Here is a 25,153-nt window from a genome sequence, read left to right on the forward strand (position 1 = left end):
AAGACAACCAAGTCAACTCTGGTCAAAGTCAAAGTCTTGGTCAAAGTCAACCTTCCAGGTCAACCCTACTCGCCGAGTTCATATGTTCAGAGTCCTTCTATTCGCGACTCGACTCGCCGAGTCAGTCCATGACTCGCCAAGTCTACCAATTTCCGAGTCCTGACCTGTCAAACTCACCGAGTCTCCATTCGACTCACTGATTCGAGTCTCAACTCGAAGGGTTTGGGGTTTCGCGACCTGACTCGCCAAGTCCACGAACAGACTCGCCGAGTCCAAGACAATCTTCAACAGACTCGTCGAGTTGTTCTTCCAACTCGCCGAGTTCATGCCTAACTTCATCTGACTCGACGAGTTGTTCATCCCACTCGTCGAGTTCCTCCAAATCTTCATGCTACTCACCAAGTCCACTCAAAGGACTCGCCGAGTCCATTCAGATCTCCATACATGCAGAGGACTTTTGAGTCATGCATGGACTCCAAACTGTAGATCTACCCTTCCCAAGCCTATTCCTCACGTAAAGTTGCAAACTTTACGTGTAGAGAAGGAGATCTAGGCAAAATACACCATAAACTAGGGTTTAAGGCAAAGAGGCTCTATAATCAACTCAAGGGCAAATACTTTATGCTTCTCAAGACCATAATATGCTTAGATCCGAAGTAGCAACTTCAGATCTGGCTTCTAACTCAAAATGGGTAGCTAATCATGGCTAAAAGCCCCCAAAACTCACAACCATACTATATCTAAAGAAGGGAAACGACTTAATACCTTCAATAACTCAGAAAGTTTCCCCAATCTTCAGAGTTAAGGCCAATCCTTGAAGCTTCAATGATTCCCATTCTTCTTCTTCCTTCAAATCACTCAAAGATGGCTTGGAAGCTTGAATGGGCAACAATGGGGCTTAGGGTTCGATGTTCTGGGTGAAAGAGGCAGTAAAGGAACCCTAGGGGAGAGAATGAGATGTTTAAACAGGCTCCAAGTCCCAAATTTAGGGTTTTCCTCGCACATACCAGACTCGCCGAGTCCCCTTGGCCGACTCGCCGAGTCGGTCACTTACTCCTCGACCCGGATCCCGCTCGGACTCGCCGAGTTCCTCCTTGGACTCGCCGAGTCTCCCCTCAAAGTTAGGGTTTTCTTTCCTTTCTTGACCTTCAAAACTTTGGGTGTTACAGACGCACCCAAATCCATTTTGGGGTGTTTGACGTACCCAGGTCAAGCCATTCTGGGGTGCTTGACATACCCGTCGGTCTATTTCACCCAACTATCGGGGAATATTTCACCCCTTACTACTACCACATAGCATAACATAATGTACTGTCAGACAATTATGGGGTGTCTGACTTACCCAGGTCAAGCCATTCTGGGGTGCTTGACGTACCCGTCGGTCTATTTCACCCGACTACCGGGGACTATTTCACCCCTACTGCTACTATCACATATATCATAACATATCATGCCAACATATAAACATATCATCACATACTGTCAGACATATCTGGGGTGTCTGACCTACCCTTCAGTCCTAACAACCGAACTCTACTATCACATATAACACATCTGGTAGTAGCAAACCTAGATGATATCACAAAGATAATCATCTAACATACAACTCCTACTGGTGGGCCGACATTGTGGCCGTAGACCCACCGCTACTGGAAGGTAACTCACCTCACACTGTTGAAGTCCCGTAGACACAATCCCACACTGCTGAAGTCTCGCAGACTCAACCCCAGCTGCTGGATGACAGATTCCCGAACTGTCAATCATAAAAATAACACCCAATTAATAATTGGGTTCCACTACATAACCATATTGCATACTTAGATAATTGCTACATTACCCCAGGCTTGGCTTATTTAAGCCCGAGGCCCAATCCATAGGCCCAAAGCTAACTAGGAATCAAAGCCAAACATATGGCCCAAATTTCCAAATCGGGCCCAGGCCTATACATGGTCTTATTCTAAGACCCAACATCATATAATCACTAAGGCCCAAACTATGGCCCAATTTTCCAAATTGGGCCCAAACCCCTTACATGGGCCTTACCCTAGGCCCATTAGATTATTCTAGTCTAATTGCTTGATCTTGTATGGCCCATTTAATAACCCGATCATCAAGGCCTAATAGAAGGGCCCAAAAATAAACCCAAGTGAAATTAGGGTTTCTCATAAAATGACGGTGAGGGTTAAGTTTCCTACTTAACCCATTAAGGGTTTCATCCACTAAGGACTTAATCCATTAAGTCCAATATTGCTTAGATTAATCTTTGCCAATGATTATTATTTAATATCTCAAGTTATTAAATAATTCTCGTGTGTCCCGATTAATTTCCCAAAATTAGGGTTTTGATTGCATCAGGGTTTTCCAAACCCTAATTAGGGTTTCCTACCTAAATACTAGTCCATATATAAATTTGTTGGACTTTTAGGTTATTTAGGGCTTTATTGGTCCTATCAAGCCCATTAGAATGTCATCAAGCCCATTAGGGTTTTATTGGGTCAATTAGAGACCATTAGACTCATTAGGGTTTTCACTAAGCCCATTAGGCTTCATTAGGCCCATTAGGGTTTCTAGCACCCCAAATGAATCAAACTCACAAGATACGCACACCGCCACTCGACACGGCGGTAGCCACCGCCCTAAGGTGGTGGTTTTCAATTTCTTTTCATTATTTTTCTTTCCGGTTACATTACAATGTTAAAACCCCAAATAATCACACACACACTAATACAACACATGCACCCAACAACCTAATGGTGGTTGGCGGCGGCGAACGGCGACAACCACCATGGCCGGCGGCCATAGTGGTTTGTCTTCAGGTCCTCCTGTCCATCAAGTGTTCAAATCAAGATCAGCAAACCAAAAGCACCCCCATGCCGGCGACCCACGACTGAAACTCACACGCACCCACCCTTACAGCGGCGGTGAGCGGCGACAGTTGTGGAAACAACATAATGGCGACGATAGCAGCGATCTAGGGAAACAAAAACAACCGATGTCTCGGTTTTTCTCTCTTGTCACCGGATTCACCCAGTCGGCGGTTCACCATGGCGTCACAGAGGCGTTGGCTAGAGGCAAAATGAGAAGAAGAATTTGCAAAGGGACGGCGGCGGCTGGTGTTGGCGTCGGAACCGCCGCAACAGCTTCGTGAAGGTGGCTTCGGTGGTCACCGGTCCCAACCGTGATGTTGCGATGCTGGAAGTGAAGAAGGAGGTGGTGGTTAGCGACAACAACGGGCTTAGCAGCACAACGACGGCTTGGTGGTTGGAGGAACAAGGGTGGCCGATGAGGGCATAAGGGGTGACGGCTGGAAAGCGTTTGGCTAGGGTTAGGGTTTGTTTCATTATATATGGAGGCTGCAAGAGGCGTACCCGAGTTCCTTCACACTTATGCCAATTTTAAAACTATCGACCCCTCTCTTCATAATTATTTTTGAAATTGGTCCCATATTTACCCTTTTAACCCTGTCCCTTGAATTTCTTTGCAAACTAAGTCCGGATTTTACTAAACAACCCCCATCTTCTAAAATCTTTACAAGACTAATCCACAATTTACCTTTTTAAACCCCAACTCTCAAATATGACATATTCAGTTTTCCCCTTTCTTTCTCTTCCAAATTAAGTTCCAATAATTACAAAGGAGCCCCCGCCATCATAAATAATGATTTTAGGCTACCATTCGTTCATTAATTAATTTATTTAACTAATAAATAAACGGGTGTTACAAATCATGCAACCAAAAGACATCTCAGCCGAGGCCAAGAGACCGAAGCCAGACTCGTCTAGTAGGGGGGAAAAGAAGAGAAGAAGTAAAAACAACTCATCTTTAGAGATGGTGTAGAAGATGGACATCTCCCTCGGGGCACGCTAGCTAGGACTCATTCCAACCCCGCCAAGTAACTGTCACACCCCGAAACCAACATAGTAAACACAACCATTACATTACATAGAAGCCTTTAAATTTGATTGAAAGTAAAGTTATACATGATTATAGATATATATATCCAAAATGAACAAAAGTAAAGACGTGACTTCTACACGCTCCGTCTTCTCCAAAAGACCGTGGGGGTACCTGTCTAATGTGGACCTGAGAATACAAGCAGTTTGAAAATCAACATAAAGTTGGTGAGTTCATTAGCGGTTTGTTTTCGTAAAAGAACAATTTTCCTTTGGTTTTCTGAAAAAAGTTGTTATCCAAGAAAATCCCATATTTTCTTATAAGGAAAGTTTAGTTATCCATTGGTTACACGGTTTGGTTAAGAGAAGTTAAGTTATCCCAGGAAAAACCCTTATTTTTCTAAAAGTTGGTGGTCGATTATCCATACACGTATGTCGAATATCTACTATACTTAACAAGAATTTTATTTTCGAATCTCTAATTTCGCTTAGAGGAGTATATTAATAGACGTACTTTCGAAACTCTGATTTTTAATTCAGAGGAGATTATTAGACGTAATTTCGAAGCTCTGGTGACACTCAAAGGCGTTTATTAGACGTATTTTCGAAGCTCTGGTGACACTCAAAGGCGTATATTAGACGTATTTTCGAAGCTCTGGTGACACTCAAAGGCGTATATTGGACGTATTTTCGAAGCTCTGGTGACACTCAAAGTTGTATATTAGACGTATTTTCGAAGCTCTAGTGACACTCAAAGGCGTATATTGGACGTATTTTCGAAGCTCTGGTGACACTCAAAGGCGTATATTAGACGTATTTTCGAAGCTCTGGTGATATCCAAAGACGTATTATATTAGTAATAATCCTATTTTATGATTAGCATGAATCCTTCGTAAATTATAAAATACAACATAAATTATAACATTTTATAATGAGATTCACAATTAGTCTGAAAGCTAACTCTGCAAGTTAAACGGTTGCTCAATACAGATTCCAGTGTTAAAGGCATACGGAATATGAAACATTTCAAATGAAATAATAAGTTTGAGTACAAGATTTCCTTGTACTTTTGCTTGTATTCCCTCTGAAAACATTGAAAAACACGGAAAAAGGTGTAGGGGTATGAACTCACCAGTCAAGAAATGTGCCGGTTAGGATGCTAAGTGTCAGTTCGGGGCTTGAATACACGCGAGGTTCCTATGTAATATGAAGAGATACACAATTGTATCTAATTAGACTTTGAACCACTAATTAATTAAGATAGTACACTCTGAGACGCGAAAACACTTCATATCAAGTGTTAGGAGTGGTCCGGGTTGCATCTAAGGAGGTAAAAGGCCTAGACATGGAGTTTGCTCTTCAAGAGAAAACTCCTAAGGGAGTTTTCGGCCCAATGACCATATCCCCATGAGTTTACGGCCTTAAACTCATGGGTGGTGTGTTCTTGGATGTTCAAAGGTCATACAACACTTGTGGGATGAAGTTAGGTTCAGTTTTAAGATAAGGGAAGTGAATTGATCAACATATGGACCATTTTAAGGAGCTTACGGTTGTAAACTAGGATTTTATGGCTATAAACTCTCACATGCACTCTCCTTTTGTGTTTTGGTGGTTCTAGGTTAATCACATGTGATTCTAGCTCAATATACAAGCCATGGAAGGAAGTTAGGGCACCATTTGACCACTTTAGAGGAGTTTACGACCCATGAACCATTCCTTGGGGGGTTTATGGCCGTAATCTCCTAAGGAGGTGGTTTCTCTCATTTTTAAGGTCCCTAACACAATGGTGGTTGGTTCTAGACATTATTCCAAGGCATAAGAGGTGTTTAAGGGGCATTTTAACACCTTAAATGGTGTTCATGGCCCATGAATGAGGGTTTACGGTCCAATAATGTTCTTGGGCCGTAAACTCATGTTTACTCCCGAAATGGTATGATTTTGGTGTTCTAAGTCCAATCATGCAAGCCCCTAAGTCATAACTAAGCTCTAGAAGTGGTTTGGAAGGGTTTTGGGGCTCCAAAATCCCATTTAAGGGTGTTTGCGGTTTGGGATTGTTCCTGGAGCATAAACACATGTTCTTGATCCTTTTGGATGATTTAAACATGAATTTGAAAGCTAAACATGCTAAACTATAAGCTAGGATAGATCACTTACCAAATTGGAGCTTGAAAAGGGTGGTTTTGGATCAAAGCTTGGATTTGTAGAGAGAGAGTAGTGAGAGGAAGTGAAAAAGCTTCAAATGAGATCCTCTCAACTTTATATATGGTTTGAGTTTGAGACCCGATGGAAATTTACCAAATACTGACGTTAAACGAGGCTCATGTTCGTACCCGATTTAGTTGTCGTAACCCGACGTGGTCGAAACTAAAAAAACAATCTCCAATTATAAATTGGAATGTTTTAACGTGTTTTTAAATGGGTTTGGACACTCATGAGATCATAATAAAGGTCTCAATTTAATTAACTTAACCCAAAAGTTAACGGAAAAATTTGGAATACAAACGGTTTTATTTAACGGGAATGGTTTACAATGACGGAATAAATTACGGGTTGTCACATTAACGCCTCGACATCGTATCAATGTCCACCTGAAGTGTGCGCAAGAAATCGACAGTCGCTTGGTTATGAGGAAACAGTTTGGGAGTAACATCTGAAAAAGCATTTGCCCGATGATATTCCGACCAAGCAGTTCTTGGTTGACCCATAACCACTTTTCCTGCCAATTTTTTGGTGGTTTGCTGTCAAGAACGAAATTGTGATCACCCCGACGAGCAGAAAAAGTGTACTTGTCATTAGTAGCAGCAAACCGGAAAAATAAGTTGAAGACGAAGTAGTCAGGAACGATGCCATTAGCCCGACATATCATTTCAAAATCTATTATCTTGTGGACAACACCAGGGGTCAACATCTGAACACTACATCCACTATGTCGGAGTATTTCCTCTTGGAAATCGGTCAGTGGAAGACGGAGGCCGTCGTCGAAAGTTTTTTGGTAAACACCCACCTTCCCAAGCGACGGCGAAGTGATCACAGCTCCAGCAACCGAGAACTCCACTCTGTTGGCTGGAGTAAGGCCATAAGCCTCTTGAAGAGTGGCGAATTCGGAGGAACTAGGGATCAAACTCATGGAAGAAGCCATAAAGGAGGTACATGGAAAGAAGAACATGAGAAGGAAATAAGAGAAGAAGGTAAAAATTAGGGAAAATCTGCTCACAAACTATAAGGGGAAAAAGAGCGGGAATTACGAAAACCCCTAACACGGTTGACGTAACCGCCGTGCACGTTTAGCAGTCACATCATCGAATTTGAAGAGATGACCAAACAAGGGCATAACATGTATACTGGTAGTTAATTCCATAACATCATAGCTAGCTAGCATACACTATGACTACTGGACTAGGGGACTTGATGACATGCCCCTCAGAGCGGGCCAGGAGTAAGAGATCCCCCGACAAGAAATTCCCAACAAGGCTTGACCGAGCCCGACTCGGCCACCTTGGCTGCCAAGGACTCTAGCGGGATGATCGCGCAAGAGCCCTACCCTCGCCAAATGTTGTCCTTCTCTACAGTCCAAAGATAACGACTCCAGACGACAAGGAGCACATCCAAAGCATTATCGCCTGGACCAATCGTTAGCTCTTACACTATGAGGAACACAACCCACCAATAAGGACGACAGATGTTGTCGGGATCGCAATCCTTGTCCCTCATATGGATCAAGGAGGATCCTCAGTATAAAATGACGTTCACCCTGCCTTGATGGGTAGTCTATTCTTCTCGGATCCTTAGCTCTCACACTCATTCACTCTACTGACTTGACCATCAGAGCATTTTTCCGGGACCTCCTCCCGGAGAACGGTTGACAGTTTTCTTTTCCTTGTGACCTTTCAGGTTTCCTTATGGCGATCATTACTAACAGCGTAGGTGATCCTAGACCAGGTCGCATCAGAAATGGAGCCCAAACTATCAGGTGCTACATGTGCCTCCGACAACCACTTCCTACCACCATTATTCGTCTTCATCTAAACCACCACCCACCATTACCATTCATCCTCTAAACCACAACCCATAAAGAAGAGGGAGGCGATGGGGGTAACATATTTTCAAATTCTTTCATGATTCGTTGTAAGACCAGATCCATAGAGAATCAGAGCACAAAACCTTTGATCTTCCTCTGGCCCTCCATAACTATTGACGATCCCTCTAGGGTCAGCGACGATTAGACGATGAGAGAGATACAGAAGTGATGCGTGAATAAGAAGCGGGAGGCGGAAGCAATGCGTAAGTATTAATCGTCATTTTCCCGGCATGGAGTGGGCATCAAAGCAACCATGGTTTTGCTTACTCCGATTGTGTCTAGATGTAGGGATTCAAGGTGGATCGGTGAGGTTCTAAACTATCAGGTGATGCAGTGAATGTAGAGTGAGAGAGAGACTGATATTGAAATAGATATGTGATGTGTTGCCGAAGGAGAAGAATAGCGAGATCATATGTAACTGTATTGAGAGGTAAGTTACTGATTTGTGAATGAAGAATGGTGGAGTTGTTTTAGTTAGGGCATAATTATTAGGGGGAAATGAAAAATAAAGCTAGGTAGATAAAATTTTAATTGCTAATTTCGGAAACAATATAAAAAGACACATGTACTAAGTGTTACCGGAGGAACCGGAAGTAATTTGGATAGTTCCCGTTCATAGGAAAATTAATATTTTAGGGACCTATCGTACAAAAAAACATTAATGGCCAATCCGGGACAAACCCACAACTTGGTTGTGCTACAATGTCATTTTCCCATTTTAAAATGGGGTCACAGAGATCTAAAAGGGTATTTTGATCCAAATGCTAGAATTATATTAACTTATAATGTATTTTGATTGATACATCTTATGTACCTCTTAATGTTTAAAAGCTGATACGAGTGATTAAACTTGCAAGTATATATGTACATATATGGGAAAAAAGTGTCCTTGGATGGGCATGAAAATTGTGAAGTAGTAAGTCATGACACATTGATGAAGCGTGAATTTTGACGTAAAAAGGCGAGGAAATTTGATACAAGTAGGGGCAACCTACTTTGGATGCGATGCGACAGGGGTTTGGTTGCGACGCGATTTGGGAAATACGATCTATCATGGAAATCGAAGATTGCGACATGATACATAGGAGATGCTACATGAACATGAGGCGACCTTATGAAGATCGTGACACGTTCATGCTATTCTGAGAAAATGTATTTAATTTTTTAAACCTCATTTTGATGAACATAATTTTATGTCAAACATCCCAGAGCACTATTATGGCAAATTTGAAGGTGAAAAGGGAGTTTAATGCTATTGGAATGAGGATAACAAGAAATGACATACAAGAACATCAAAAAGGTATTATCTTCATTTTGAATTGGGTTCACGAGCTTCCAGGGTGGTTGTATGATTTGAACCGGAAGCTTGAATTAGTTGATATATAACTTGAATATAATTATTTACTAAGTGAGTAGAAGCTAGTTGTAAGCCTTGTATGACGATTCCATGGTGGAATTTGTGAACTGAGCAATTAGGGTTTCAAACACCAAGTGATGGAAGTTATAAAATCAAGAAAATAGACTAAGTACTTAGTGTTAAACTACAAGAAAACTTAATTTGTGGACTTTAACTTGTTTATAATAAAAGTTTGTCAAGTACCTTTGGTGGCCAAAATATGATTATGATGGAATGAAGTTATAATTAAGATCTTAATTTATTAAGATGTATTCTAAAGGGGTTAAGATGATCATTAGGTGTTAGCGAAGAAAAGAAGGAAGAGCACCGAAGAGACAACATAATGCTGATTGAAAGGTAGTTATCGCTAACTTGAAATGTGAGTTATATATATATATATATATATATATATATATATATATATATATATATATATATATATATATATATATATATATATATATATATATATATATAAGTGAATTTGATATAAATAATTTATTGTGCTTTGTAATTTATAACTCGTCAGACAATTTGTTTGATATGTGTTTGTTATTGCTATGTATTCCATAAGTCGTAGAGTGAGTTATAGTAGCAACAAGATGGATGAAGCATAGAGTAGTTCTTTTGTATTACAATTATATTGTTGTTTTTATGGCTTGTTGATGTAACCGTACACCCGTTTTGCTTTTGTAAACTATAATTAGGGTATTTGACAAACTAGTTTTTGGTATCCTTGTATAATACTATTAGAAAATTTTAAATTTTTTTATCTAAGAATATATTAAAGAAACGGGTGTTACGCTAACGGCCTCAAATCTACAAATATTGGATGGTAGTTGCTTAGTCGGACGTTGGTTCTAGATGATCGTCGACCAACGATGGGAATGACCATATGAGGTGTAGAGACATAACACAAAGGAATGGAAGACGACGACTTGAAATTTAATTTACATGAATTAGACTAGGTTATTAAGTTAGTTTTTAAGACGAAATTTGGGCCTTAATAATTTTTATATATTTATGTTATTTTGTCTAATACTACAAGGTAGGTCATAGTTTTTTTAGGTAGGTTCTAAAATTTTGTTTATATAAATTCTAAAAGAAATAAATAAATAATTATGTCCTAGAAGCCAACTAGCTATAACTTTCATTCGTTCCCACATACTGCAAATGGTATAATAACACCACATAATATAAACACCAAGACGTGGCTAAAACATGTTGGACTCGAAACCTTCTTCGAGAGGATCACTTCCTATTTGGCAAAGCCACTATTATGTATTATGATAACATCAATGTCTTTTACCTATCCGACAACTCAATCGAACACCATCAAACAAAACATTAGGGTTGATATTTACTCTTTTCTTGAAATCAATTGCACATCACGTTCTTCTTGTGCTATCTACCTTACAGACATCTTTACAAACATTTATCATTCTCTCTTTTAGACTTCTAAGATAGTTTGAGAGTCCGCTTATAACATCTTGCTCGAGATAATAACACATGCACATTTAGTATTAAGAGCATTAACTTCGGCATTCATGACACGTTAAATAAAGATATAATTTTCATGTTTAAACTTATATCTATCTTATCATCTTTAATATTTTCTTAAAGAGGTGCCATGGATATCTTTGGAAATTAATGGTTTATAATTACCCACAAATAGAATATATATATATATATATATATATATATATATATATAGGGAAAAGTGAATATACCTAACAACTTTATATAAGCTTAGGTACCTAACCACATCATACTACGTAATTTTGTATCATATTTGCATTGTAATCACCCAAAGTTCTTAAAATTCAACCTCATAACTTGATTGCTTCCAAAATCTTTGGACTTTCACCGTTATCTTCCTTCAAATGACGTCTTTCTATCGGAGACCCCCTGATGGGCTTCATATACTACCGTTACAAATCAAATGGTGTAGGAGGAATATAATAGTGAATGTCTGAAAATCTTGGAAGTAAATCAAGTTAAGGGTTGAAGTTTAAGAACCTTAGACGATTGCAATGGAAATATAATGCAAAACAATGTAGTATAATGCGGTTAGGTACCTAAGCTTATATAAGGTTGTTAGGTATATTCACTTTACCCATATATATATATATATATATATATATATATATATATATATATATATATAGGATGGTTCACTTGAGATTAAAAAAATAGAGATCTTGAGATTCAACTTGAGTCATACATTTCTTATTTGCCACTCTAATATACAGTGTACCGACAACATTAGTGTATGCGTAATCATAAATGATTATACATATATATTTTTTTTTCACAGATTGAGTAATCATATATAATTATGACAGAGGTGGCGGTGGTATAAATGACGGAGATGACAATGGTGGAGTCGGTTGGTGTCAGAGGCGGTGGTGGCGGTGACGGTAGAGGTGGTGAGGATGGTGGCAGAGGAGAAAGGAACGGGTGACACTATATAATCATTTATGATTATAACAGGCATGTCGTGCCGGTACGCCGGAGGGTTATTACGACAAACTTGAAATATGTTGTTGAGGTTGAATCTCAAGATCTCTATTTTATTTTTAATCTCGACATAACATACTTCTCTCTCTCTCTCTCTCTCTCTATATATATATATATATATATATATATATATATATGTAGTTTCAAATATGGATGGATAACTATTTGTGGTTGTAGAAACCAATCACATTTTAGAAAAATAATAATTCATTAATTAATCTAATAAGGGTAGTTTGGTAAATGAATTAATTGAATTTAAATTAAATCCTATAATCTTGGTAACTTGTTTTAGATTGACCCTATATTTATGTTAACTTCTTCGTTCAACCCTAAGCATTCCAAAGATCCAAATGCCTCCATCATCAAGAGACTAATGCATGTGGCCTGCTTCTTCCGCTATATACCAAGCTGACACCCACAGGTTGAACGTCACACACTACCCACAATCAACAACACCAACCATTTTTTTCCTCTTATTTTCATCTTCATGTAACCTCTCTTCCCCTCTTTGTTTCACCACATATCTTCCCGTCTTCTCCATTAATCATGAAGATGCTATCACCAAAACTAAGCTTCTATCGAGGTTCAACTTCTCAATTTCTCAGATTCATCTTCAATTTTTATGATTTTCTTTGTTTAATTAGTGTTAATATGTTACAGGTTCACTTTCTCCATCACCAATGTTGGATGCCCATAATATGTATCAGAATACGTAAGGTACAACCTGGACAAACATCGACCTTGAGGTAAGAAAATAATGTGTTTCATCTCTATGATAAGCATCGACCTTGAGGTAAGAAATAATGTCCTCCACCTGTTTAATAATTTGCCTTAAAGAGAGGTCTGGAGTGGCGGTTTTGATTATGTGCTCCACGTGTTTGATGATTTGCTTCAAAAAGAGATGTGAACTGTAATTTTTGTTATATTATTAATTCTTTATTTCCAGTTTGTGTAGTTTTGTTTTTTAGTTGATTGGCCGCTTTTTCTTATACTAATTTATGCTAGGTTCATATGTACATAAAAAATGAAGATCCCCAAACACATCTGGACTATCTTGGTCATTCAAATTAATGGTTTGTTTCCATTTTTTTGTTTCTTTTACTTTCTTACATGTTACATTCCTTTTTTTTTGGTTTGTTTAACATTCTAAATTTTCATTTTGCATTGATATATTATATCGGTGAGGGGTCATTATGCCAAAATTGAATCTAGTTCTGTCGGAATAGAATCAGGAATTTCAATTATGTTGGAATGGAATCATGATATTTCATCACTGATTTGTGCATTTTCTACAATTCCTGGTTATGGATTTTGGTTCAATTCATAGGTCTTCAGATCTATACAAAAGACTTTAGTTTTTTATTTTTCATTTGCTAATGTATTATTGAGTTTTAAACTACAATTGGAGTTTGTCTCACATATGCTTGAAGAACGGACTGCAAAATTGAAAGTGATTCTCAACAATAATATTCTTTTAGAATGTATTAGTTTATTTTATTAAATTTTGATGTTTTTTTTTTTTTTTTTTTTTTTTTTTTTTTTTTTTTTTTTTTTTTTTAATTTTTAACCATTCTTAGTTTTATTCTTTAACAATAAATGTAATTGTTAGCAATTGTTACCCATATTCTTTAAGAATTAGTGTAATTTTTGTTTTTATTTTTCAGTTGATGGTTCAAGAATTTGTTATTTTTCAAGAAGTTCATTCTGTCAAAATATGTATTCTGTCAGAATATATATTCTTTTATGGTTCAAGAATGTTTGAAGATACTCATAAACATATTCTGTTAGAATGTCCCGAAATAAAAGAATTATTATCTATTAAAATCCTATTTCTAAAATTAAGAGAATTAATAACCCCTAAAAATCCGAAATTTCCTTTTTAAAATGTAGTTTAATTGACTAAAAAACCCTTATACTAAAATTTATGTGATTATATAGTACATGATATCACATAGTACTATTATAGACTCTCAACTCATGATCATTCATTCTATTCATCTATTGGTCGAGAATTATCCTTACGATCACACAACACATGTGAAGAAAAAATATTCTTTTATTGAAAATTTTTAAATTCTTTACAATCGTAATTATGATTTCGACATTTTAGTTATCATCGTACAACGACTGAAAAATTAAATTGACCGATTCGCATGTCCAAAACGACTCATTTAGGACAAACAATTAATTAAATAAACCCAAAAATATTGGTCAAAAACTTATATATATTGTAAATATATGTGTTATTTTTCTTAATATTCCAATTCATAATACTCGGGATTGATTATTGAAGCAAATACTAGTTGTAATGCTAATTACTATTGAAAATATAGATTTGGAAGCCGCGGATGTAAATACGTTAGATTTTGAAAATATTATATATATATATATATATATATATATATATATATATATATATATATATATATATATATATATATATATATTTTATTTTTTTTCATTATTACTCCATTATTTTATAACCAAAACTTGTCCTCTCTCGTTTAAAGAACAGCACCTTTGACGAGCTCATCACCGTACGTCTTTCATTTTTCATCTTCCTCAGCTCACCAATTAGGGTTTTCAAATCTCTCGATTTCCCCAATCTTTCCAGATTACTACACGCCATGAGAGATTCGAATTTGGATCTGTTCGATCCCAGGACTGCTGTTATGGACTCTTCTGACTATACTATCGAAGTCGGTCGTGGTGACGGCGACTTCGGTTTTGCCTTCAACGATAGCAATTTCTCCGATCGTATTCTGCGTATAGAAATCATTTCAGAATCGACAGAGGCTAGGCCTGATGGCGAAGGTTGCACTAGTCTAGCCGATTGGGCTAGAAATCGGAAACGCCGGAGAGAAGATATCAAAAGAGATAATGGTAATCCGCTCCTTTTCTTGAAAGTCTTAAAACAGCAGGTCGATGTGTGTTCGTGTGTGTATATCCATCGTATGTTTTTCATGATATACATGATTTAGAGAATTGTTTATGAAATTAGGATAGCGTTATAAGATGTCAAGAAAATGATGATCATTTTATGAAATCCATATCATCAGCTGGGAAGATTACCTACTGTATTCTGTGGTCATGGATTAAGTTGGGAAGATTTTGTTCTGGCGAACGGAATTTAGTTACATTCTGTCTACTGGAAAGTGAGTTAGACTCGTACATGTTTCTTATTTGTTCAAGAATGTGTGTTGACGTTTTCAAGAAACACTAAACTGGTTGCAAACTGACAGAAAACTTGTTGGCCTTGAATAATTTGAGAAACCTGTCTATTCCTTCCTACTTTTGTCTGTGTACAGTTTTTTCTTATATGTAATTTAGTTAAGTTAGAGATGACATGAATACTTTGCTGGGGTACAATCAAACTTAAAAAGAATTAATGGAGCAAGCTATTACCAAGTTAGATCTCTTAGATTGATCCTTGAGCTGTTGGCTAAATATGCATACGATGGAGTTCACTTGCTGAATGAGGCTTTGGGGCACATTATCATTGACTTTATTACAAGAATTAACATGACTACACTGACATTGCAAATGACTTTCCAGCTTTCACAGCTCTAGACATGGCTGCCGGTCCAGAGGAACAGATTCTGAATCAGCCTGATAACATTCCTGATGATGCAGACACTGAAAACCAGGACGAGGAGACAGCAGCAATGATCGAGGAACCACCATCAGGTATCATGGTGATTTTTTTTTTTACTTCTGTTATGGATAATTGTTATTCATGCCAGAATCAATGATTCTTCCGTTTTGTTTAATAGGAGATGAAGGTGCAAACGACAATGATTCAAACTGGAGCATGGAGTGCTCAACCGTTCTGAGAGTAAAAACTTTACATATCAGCTCCCCAATTTTGGCTGCAAAAAGTCCATTTTTTTACAAGGTAAAAAACCTCAACAGCCAAATGAGTGTAGTTTATCTGGCTTTGGAATTCTTCACATTTCCCATTTACCTTCAATGCAGCTCTTTTCTAATGGGATGAGGGAGTCGGAACAACGACACGTAACTTTGCGAATCAATGCCTCTGGTACATATCTCTCTCACTGATCTGCTTATGGTTTTTTTTTTTTTTTTTTTTTTTAATTGTTACTACTTTTCTTTTTGGAACAGAGGAAGCTGCACTTATGGAACTACTCAACTTTATGTACAGCAATACTTTGACAGTAACAACTGCTCCCGCTTTGTTGGATGTTTTAATGGCTGCTGATAAGTTTGAGGTGGCTTCATGCATGAGGTATTGCAGCCGTTCACTGAGAAATCTTCCTATGACACCTGAATCGGCTCTTCTCTACCTCGATCTTCCATCTAGTGTTCTAATGGCTGAAGCAGTTCAACCATTGACTGATGCAGCCAAACAGTTCCTTGCTGTTCGTTACAAAGACATAACCAAGTAAGCTTTTTTTCTTGAATTGGTAAATAAACTCACACACCATGCCACTCAAAAGAATTGCAACTTGCAGCTTGAATGTTGGTATGAATTATGAAGGTTTTTTTTTTCACTTTTCAGTTGTGGTTATCTAAGTGTAGGGTTGAATGCAAGAAACAGCAACATACTTTTAATAGTTTTCTTATTCATAATGGAATGAAAGTAGGATGCCATATGACAAACAAGTAATGAAAGTATGTTGCTATTTTGTTGCATTTACCAATGGAATTGCAATTGGGAATGGTTGCCAAATGAATGGAATTCAGTTCTGTCAAAGCCCTTGGAATAGGGTGGAAGGACTTGAACCCTTTTTTTATTAAACTAGGAATGTACCCTGACTAAAAATGAAAATTTCAAAATGTTTTATTTAAAGTAAACAATATATATATATATATATATATATATATATATATATATATATATATATATATATATAATTATAAAATAATCTATTTTTTATCATCAAATTGAATTTCATTTCCACCCAACCAAACACTTGTGACTTGACATATTATGAATCCTTCAGCTTACAGTCTTCCCAGAAACACATAACATGGGTTTTATTCTTTTATGGATATTGTTTAAAAAAAAAAAAAAAAAACTAAGGTAGAAAAATGATATGTGTATATCAGGTTCCAAGACGAGGTTCTGAACCTACCTCTGGCGGGAGTGGAAGCGATCCTATCAAGCGACGATCTGCAAGTGGCATCAGAAGATGCGGTTTACGATTTCGTCCTCAAGTGGTCCCGCATCCAATACCCAAAAGTGGAAGAACGGCGCGAAATCCTGGGCACACGTCTGGCCCAGTTCATCCGGTTCCCGTACATGACGTGTCGAAAGCTGCGTAAAGTGATGGGCTGCAACGACTTCGAGCACGAGTTCGCCCAGAAAGTGGTGGTGGAAGCCCTCTTCTTCAAAGCGGAAGCACCGCACCGGCAACGGACCCTGGCCGCGGATGAAACCCCAAACCCGAACCGGCGGTTTGTGGAGCGCGCGTACAAGTACCGACCGGTGAAGGTGGTGGAGTTTGAGCTGCCACGTCAGCAGTGCGTGGTGTACCTTGACCTGAAAAGGGAAGAGTGCGGGAACCTGTTTCCTTCGGGGAGGGTTTACTCGCAGGCGTTCCATCTAGGGGGGCAAGGGTTTTTCCTGTCGGCACACTGTAACATGGACCAGCAGAGCTCGTTTCATTGTTTTGGTTTGTTCCTAGGGATGCAGGAGAAGGGGTCGGTTACGTTTGCGGTGGATTACGAGTTTGCTGCCCGCTCGAAGCCGACCGAGGAGTACATCAGCAAATACAAAGGGAATTATACCTTTACGGGCGGGAAGGCCGTCGGGTATCGCAACCTCTTTGCCATTCCCTGGACTTCCTTTATGGCTGACGATTCTCTTTACTTCATCAATGGGATTCTTCATCTCAGAGCCGAGCTTACCATCCGTCATTGAAACCTTACCTTACCTTTTAAGACCTACCTACTAATTAAAAAAAATCTTCCTGTAAAGAAACTGGTTGCTACTTGGATTTCAATCTCTCTTGTTTTTTTGAAAAATCTCTCTCTCTCTCTCTCTCTCTCTTGCCTTTTACTTTTTTCCTTTGTGAAATGACGTGGCGTATGCGTATGTATGTTATTTTTAAGCAAATTTGATTGTTTTGACTTTTGTTGTCATCATCATCAAAGATCACATGATGTATATGTGCAATGAATACCCTTCTTTGTTTGGGAAAAAAATCAACCCGTTACTATTCACTATCAATTGTGCAAACAACACAAGGTCAGATCGTATATTCTGCAGATTTTTATCACCTTCTACCATTTCTCATTCAAAGGATTACCATCCAAAAACTTTTTGTAATCAACAGTCTTTTTTGTCTGCTATATCAGGCAACACATTTGTCACACCTCTTCTAAAATTTCCCTTAGTTGTAGGGGTGGTCTGCTAATTGCTGACTTTTTTCTTTTATATAAAAACTGATACATTAGTTTATATAAAACTAATTTTTTTTTTATTAAAATTAAAAAGACAAATACACTTGAAATTAAATAACACAGATTATAATACAACACAAGACACTTGAAATTAAAACATAGGAACACTGAAACAAAACTTAAAATCAAAATAACATACAAGACATTTTCATTTGACATATTGACGTTATTTGTCGGACCTTCACACAACTTCCCAAAACTCTACAAACCGGAAGGGTTTTTTACTTTTTGCACGGAAAGTTTGAAGAACATTGGCTAACAACATTCTATCATTTTCATCATATAATGAATTGCGTCTCATCCTATGAAACATAGTGTTAAATTATATTGCTACTGCGTTTGTTTTTCTCCATTTGACGAAAAGTTGATATTTCTCTTCACCTACTTTGTAGTTGTATTGTTGAGTGATTCTAAGAAGACCCATCTACGAAGTTGATATCTTCATCCGTGTTCCAAAGACGAGCCATTTGAGGGATGAAGAAAGGTTTGAAGGTGGTGGGAAATAAAGAAAGTTAGGAGAGATGAATGAAGAAGGTTTGAATGTGGTGGGAAATAAAGAAAGTTGTTGGTGGTTATAACAGTTGATGAATGGTTTAAAATGTAAAATTTTGATAAAAAAAATGGTTATATTTTGCAAAATGGGTTATGTTTTCAAATTGTTGATCATCTTCAATGGTTGTACTGATATTGTTTGATTGTAACGTCAAACATTTCTCATCCGCATCTCTTACCTTAGCCAAAGTGCCAAACCCATCTCTTTCTTGTATCTTTGAAGCCCATGGCTGCTACCATATGTTTGAACGCCACCAACAAACAACGTTGCAATCATCTTCTATCACTACTTACAAACCTAGATCTAGGAAGAAAAAAATGTAAATAATACAAAATGTTTGGGTGTTTTAATTGGAAAATCAAGATTAACGACTTGGGTCCACCGCACTATGTAACATATATCATTATGTTATGTTCTATAGATTAGTTGGGTAGATCTGTCTTTTGTTTTTATTCAATATTTTTTTTTAACTTTTGCTTTATTTCAAAGATAAAGTTGGTTTTGGTTTTGGTTTTAACTTCGGTTTTTAGAAGTTTAGAAACCGCACCGTTCGGTTTTTGTGGGTTTTTTTTCTGTCACATCCCATTAACGCGGAAACACGAAGGGTGACATGCTAAGGTCTCATAAGATAAGGTACATATGATTACCAACCATAATAACTGAGAATTTTAAGTTTACATCATGTTCGAAATAAAATTACATTTTAGTTCCCTAGTACAAAGTCTAATACATAACAAAAGAAACATCAGGTGCAAATTCTTGTTGATGTCTAATTTAGATCACTGACCGTTCCCTGAAAAGCATGCAAAAATGAGGGTCAACTATAAAATAGTTGGTGAGTTCACAGGTTTATATAGGTACATCATTTCAGTAAGAAAATATAGATTTGTTCACAAAAGTTCAAACTCAAAATGAATGTTGAATGCCAAAGCACTCCGTTCATAACCAAGCCTAATGACCGTTCTTGTCCCATTCCATCATGTCCATGGTTGCCATGATGTCAGTTCACGGAAATATGCACTCACGGTTCTGGGTGAGTGGGGGCTGTCTACCCCAAATAGCGCTATCCATAAGACCGTCGGCTCGAAATACGAGTTAATAGGTTGTAGTTCGGTTCTCTGGGGACTTAATCATACAAGTTCATAACACTAAATTCATAGTACAAGTTCATAATACAAGGTTCATACAACAAAGTTCATATCATATAGTTCATATCACAAGTTCATAAAATAATGTTCATAGAAATTGTAGCATGCTTTCCACCCCAAAACATTAAAAACGTAAAATAGGGGTTGTGAATACTCACTAGGGAGAGTTTGCGGTTCGAGCTTCGTGGTTCGGTGTTGTAGAGATCGATTTCTACTAGTGTCCTATGGAACAAATAGTTTTTAGTGAGATACAATTCACTAATCCATTATATAATAACTATCTATCCAACTAGTAGTGTCGTAAAAGTGCCCAAAGTGTGTATGATTCATTATCGGTATTATCGAATTCATGGTGCCTTGTGTTCAGAAATCTATAAATGCATGAAAATGAACTCCAAAATTTTTAAAAAATTATATTCTAGTTCTAACAAAGGTAATGAGTGTCTTGAAATTTTATAGGAATTTTTGAAGGCCATTAGTTATTTATTTGCAATTTATGTCTAAATAATAGGAAAAATTCTAAATAAATAGAAAGCAGTTCCAAAAATTCCCAATTTAATTTCCAGAGGTTCTTACAATGTTATCAAGTAGAGAAAAATATTGGTTTGTGCTCTTGAGCCTTAAGACCCGGTTTTGTAAATTCATGCCCTAATTAAATGAAAAATATGAATAAAATACCAAATTGTGACCAAATTGTATGAAAATTTAGGTGGAATAAAAATTTTGTACTTAAATAAGCTCTGTAATTTTTCATATGTTTATCTCATCTGTAACTATTTATTTTGAATTTTTGGCCATTAAATCCTTATTTTTGTAGAAAAATAAAGATTATGTTCTAGCACTTGGGGTTTTATAGAACATCTCTTGAAACCATGAGCTAACATAAAACAATTTGGTTAAAAATTATTTTGGAGCTAAATGGGGTATTCAACCCCAACAAGTTTAGAAATGTAGCACTAATTAGCGCATGAGTTCCAAATGTAGCTGGAAGTTCAACAATTTTTTTACAAATTTATATAATGTTTTTGTTCATGAAACTTTAGGTCTTCTGATAAAGATGTATTAAGTTTCTAAAATAATTTTCTCCAGATTTATTGTGGAGTTTAAGGGTCTTAATCATGTAGTGCAAAACTAGTGATCACAGAAAAAGTGTTGCTTGCGCAACTGTTTTGTAAAAATCGTCAAAAATCATATTTCTAATGTTTTACAGTAAGGCCAACTGGGTTTCAAATTTAACACATGAAACTAGTCCTCAGAAAAAGAATATCGTAATTTGGTCAAGAAATGAGTGATTTATTCCCTTTAAAAGTTGAGTAAACAAATCTGAGAGAATGTTGAAGAGTAAAACTCATGAAAACATCGTTCAAACTTCTATTTTACCTAATGATATCATTTTCTTTTTCTTAGATTGAGATATAAAAACACTATATTAAAGATATTCTGTAGAAATACTTGTTTCTAACCATTTGATCTTACATGCAACCAAGCTAGACGTGACTAAACTTTTGAAAAATCGGTTTTTGGTGCTAGATAAGGCTTGCATGTGTTCACCTTTGCTCTTGACTTTGATTTGATCATGGATCAACACCATTTACAGAACATGCAACATGTTTTTAGTGTTTATCTACAAACATCAAGATCAAACAAAGGTTCTTTGCAAGAATATGCCTTAGAAATCGAAAATTTGAAGGATAAAGGGAGTAGAACTTGTAAAATTTGTTATGGATCTTCAACAGGTGTATGATAAGAACCTACCCTTTGATATGAAGCTTCAAGAACACCCAAAATAAGGCTGAAAATTCGTGGTTGATGGGCTGATTTTTAGAGAGAGAAAGTGAGGTTTCTAGAGAGAAAGAACAGAGAAATTGAGATTCTGTCTCTCTGGATAGACCATCTCTCTTTGGGTCTATACTTCATTAAAATCGCCCACAAAACTCCAGAAATGTTGTTTAACATCTGAAAAATGAATTGGAAAAATCTCTCCCACAAAAATGCCTCTAAGGTCGGTTTTTCCCTCTCATATTGACATGCAAAATCTGACCTCGGGATTTTGCATAAATGAATAATAATGAGTGAGAGAGAGAGAGAAAGAAAAGGAATTGAATAGCCTATGAACGAATTAGGGGAAGAGAGAAGGGATTAAAGGTTTGTTAAAAAAGTGGTGAACTTTATAAATATGGCCCCATTTCAAATTTAATAAAAATTATCTTTTGTTTTTATAAAAGTTCTAAATATATTATATAAACTTCCAAGAGTTTATTTCTTGGTTTTCATTCAAGTACTTTTTTTTTTAAATAGATTCATAGACTTTCATTTTAATTTATAATTGTAGGAAAAAATTATTTTGTGATTTAAATTTTCTAAAAAAAATCAAATATATAGTTCATGTAAACAGAATAAGGGTTCATAATATAAGAACGTAGGATTAGACAATCCTTAAATTATACTTTTGATTCATAAATGAAATTATGAATTGGATGAACATTGTCTCAAATTTGTAATTAGTTATTATTATGATTTAATTTTGTTCATATGTGCTTAGAATACTTAACCTTGTTAAACATTTTATTGTTCCAATATGGAAATTTTGGGTTGATAGCATACCCTTGAGTTGTGATCTACCGAACATAGTTTTGTGTTTAGACTTAACGTTGAACTTTGACACTTTACCACATAGTTGGTTCATTCACATGTCAATGTGATTGTTCCATACAAGCTAAGGTACACTAATTGTTCCGAAAGATTTATTAAGTCGCGGACCTAGTTCAACTTGTAACTCTAAAGAAAAGGTAAGTGCACAAAAGGAAATTGTAAGGTTCTAGATGAGTCCTAACCTGAGTTTTGACAGTTGTTACATTTTCGGTTCGGTTTCTTTGCGGTTTTTTGTGAGTTTTTTATTTGGTTTTTGTTTTTCCTTTTTGCTAAAACTCAAGTAACTCAACGAGTTACTTTGACTCGGATAAGAAGTGTTAATCATTTTTTGAGAAACTTTATGTAGAGATGAAGAGCACCAAATTTTTCATTCCCAACAATGTGCGACTCCTCAAAGATGTGGGTTAAAAACCATAGACTTGACTCTCTTATATGAAAGCTGAGAATGGTGAAGGTTCTATCTCAAATGCGATGGGGGATACTCTTATAAGGTTGACAAAATTAAAGCCCAAACCGATACAACCACCTCTTGGTTTGAAATCAAATTACATAACCACTCATCCAACATGCTTCTAATGCTTAAATATAATACAAATTAAATATAATATTTGTTTCACAGGTATATATAATAATATTAATTGTCATGAGTTCATCGTTCTTATAAATATCAAGACTTAATATATATATTCGGTGCGGTTCGGTTTTTTGCGGTTTTTGCAAGATTAGAAACCGCACCGCCCCGAACATTTTCAGTTTTTGCAAAACTAAAAACCACACCGTCGGTTTTCATTCCTGTTTCGGTTTTGGTTTATCCGTTTTTTCGGTTTGGTTTTTGCTCACCCCTATTTTTAGGACTATGAAATTTTTAAGTTTATTTTTTTCTTTCTTTTTTGTGTAATGATATTTTAACTTTTTTTAATGTTATGGTTAATCCAAAATTTAATTAAATTGTATGTTTTCATTCTTTTTTTTTGTAAAATAATCTAACATGAAAAAAAAAAAAAAAAAAAAAAAAAAAAAAAAAAATGACATGGTGTTCTAACTAGTTTTCTCTTTTCAGATCACTAGTCATCCACAAATAACTTTTCACGTTTGCTTTGCTTACACGCCACGTAATCACGTATATGCGGCCTCATCGGCTATATATACCTACTAAAACACGCAGATACCTTTACCTTTAATAAATCAGATCAAAAAAGCTAGGGTTTTATCGAACGCAGATACCAAATCCACCGCCATCATGCCGAAGAACAAGGGAAAGGGAGGCAAAAACCGCAAGAGAGGAAAGAACGAAGCCGATGACGAGAAGCGTGAGCTTGTATTCAAGGAAGACGGTCAGGAGTATGCTCAGGTGCTCCGTATGCTAGGAAACGGCCGTTGTGAGTCCATGTGTATTGACGGCACTAAGCGTCTCAGCCATATCCGTGGTAAGATGCACAAGAAGGTCTGGATCGCAGCTGGAGATATCATCCTTGTTGGGCTTCGTGATTACCAGGACGATAAGGCGGATGTCATCCTTAAGTATATGCCGGATGAGGCAAGGTTGTTGAAGGCGTACGGTGAGTTGCCGGAGAATATAAGGCTTAATGAGGGTATTGTTGGTGGACTTGACGACGAAGAGGATGGCGCTGGTGATGATTATATCGAGTTTGAAGACGAAGATATCGACAAAATCTAGGGTTTGTAATTCATCCGTTTCTCTTCCGATACGAATTCCAGTTTTTGCATTGATTATTGAGACTGCTTAAATAGGATGTTTTTAATGATCCCCTTTCGATCTGAATCCCATGTCTGTCTGTGAGGTCTCTGTATTTACAGAAATTTTCTACACAACAAAATTAAAATTAAATACAAGCTCAGATAAAAATACAACTTTTTGCTACAAAATTAATTTCTCAATCTCAACAGTTGATGCCTAATTTATTTACACAAAATATTGTTGTCTAATTTTTGAATTCTGGCTTCCGCAGTTTTTCAAATTGTGATGGAATGAACAAAATTGAGTCTGAGGGGAGTTGGGAAAAATTGATGGTTTGTGAGAAAAGATTTAAGTTTTGTTGAAGATTATATGGAACGTTTCTTTCTCTTTTGTAACGCTACTTTAAATGGGCAATTCTATGCCTTGTGATGTGAGTTGGTTGTGGAGCAATCTTAGTGATTATAAACTCTATGTGAAAATCATAGTTTTCTGAATGTTGAAGCATTTTGACATTAAATTCTCAGATGCTTTCTCTTAAAATGACTAGTATTATGTTTTAATTTGTTATAAAAGCAACCAGAGTGGATCTAATTTTTTTGAAGACTTGTTTTGATCCCAATTAAGCGTGTTCTCTTGTTCCTTCCTTCTATCTCTCTTTCTCTTATTGTTTCAAGCAGACGTAATAAGCATATGATATGAGTGGGTGGTCTCTTTCTTGAAAGCATGTCTGTTAAAACAATTGTGTGTGACTAGCTTTCTGATTCTATATCATTTTGCAACAACCAAAT

At 36.6% G+C, this 25,153-nt stretch overlaps 2 protein-coding genes across 2 annotated transcripts; both read left to right on the forward strand.

Annotated features, from left to right (window-relative positions):
- The first annotated feature begins 14,359 nt into the window (after nucleotides 1–14,359).
- Nucleotides 14,360–17,980, forward strand: LOC145061249 (BTB/POZ domain-containing protein POB1-like). The gene is made up of 6 exons (XM_079008680.1): nucleotides 14,360–14,770; nucleotides 15,443–15,574; nucleotides 15,661–15,782; nucleotides 15,863–15,926; nucleotides 16,010–16,289; nucleotides 16,958–17,980. The coding sequence occupies exons 1-6, from the start codon at nucleotides 14,515–14,517 to the stop codon at nucleotides 17,769–17,771; spliced, it is 1,668 nt and encodes a 555-aa protein (XP_078864806.1). The 5' UTR covers nucleotides 14,360–14,514; the 3' UTR covers nucleotides 17,772–17,980.
- A 5,847-nt stretch (nucleotides 17,981–23,827) lies between these two features.
- On the forward strand, nucleotides 23,828–24,882 carry LOC145061627 (eukaryotic translation initiation factor 1A-like). The gene is made up of 2 exons (XM_079009159.1): nucleotides 23,828–24,345; nucleotides 24,637–24,882. The coding sequence occupies exon 1, from the start codon at nucleotides 23,907–23,909 to the stop codon at nucleotides 24,342–24,344; it is 438 nt and encodes a 145-aa protein (XP_078865285.1). The 5' UTR covers nucleotides 23,828–23,906; the 3' UTR covers nucleotide 24,345; nucleotides 24,637–24,882.
- The last annotated feature ends 271 nt before the right edge of the window (nucleotides 24,883–25,153 follow it).

The sequence above is a fragment of the Lactuca serriola genome, chromosome 7 (genome assembly GCF_051521515.1).
Source record: "Lactuca serriola cultivar US96UC23 chromosome 7, Lser_US96UC23_V15, whole genome shotgun sequence".
Lineage (NCBI taxonomy): Eukaryota > Viridiplantae > Streptophyta > Magnoliopsida > Asterales > Asteraceae > Lactuca > Lactuca serriola.

Coding starts and splice junctions, on each gene's coding strand:
- LOC145061627 (XM_079009159.1), top strand. CDS start 23,907: ATGCCGAAGAACAAGGGAAAGGGAGGCAAAAACCGCAAGAGAGGAAAG.
- LOC145061249 (XM_079008680.1), top strand. CDS start 14,515: ATGAGAGATTCGAATTTGGATCTGTTCGATCCCAGGACTGCTGTTATG. Junction 14,771..15,442: donor AGATATCAAAAGAGATAATG/GTAATCCGCTCC, acceptor ATGACTTTCCAG/CTTTCACAGCTCTAGACATG. Junction 15,575..15,660: donor GATCGAGGAACCACCATCAG/GTATCATGGTGA, acceptor TTTGTTTAATAG/GAGATGAAGGTGCAAACGAC.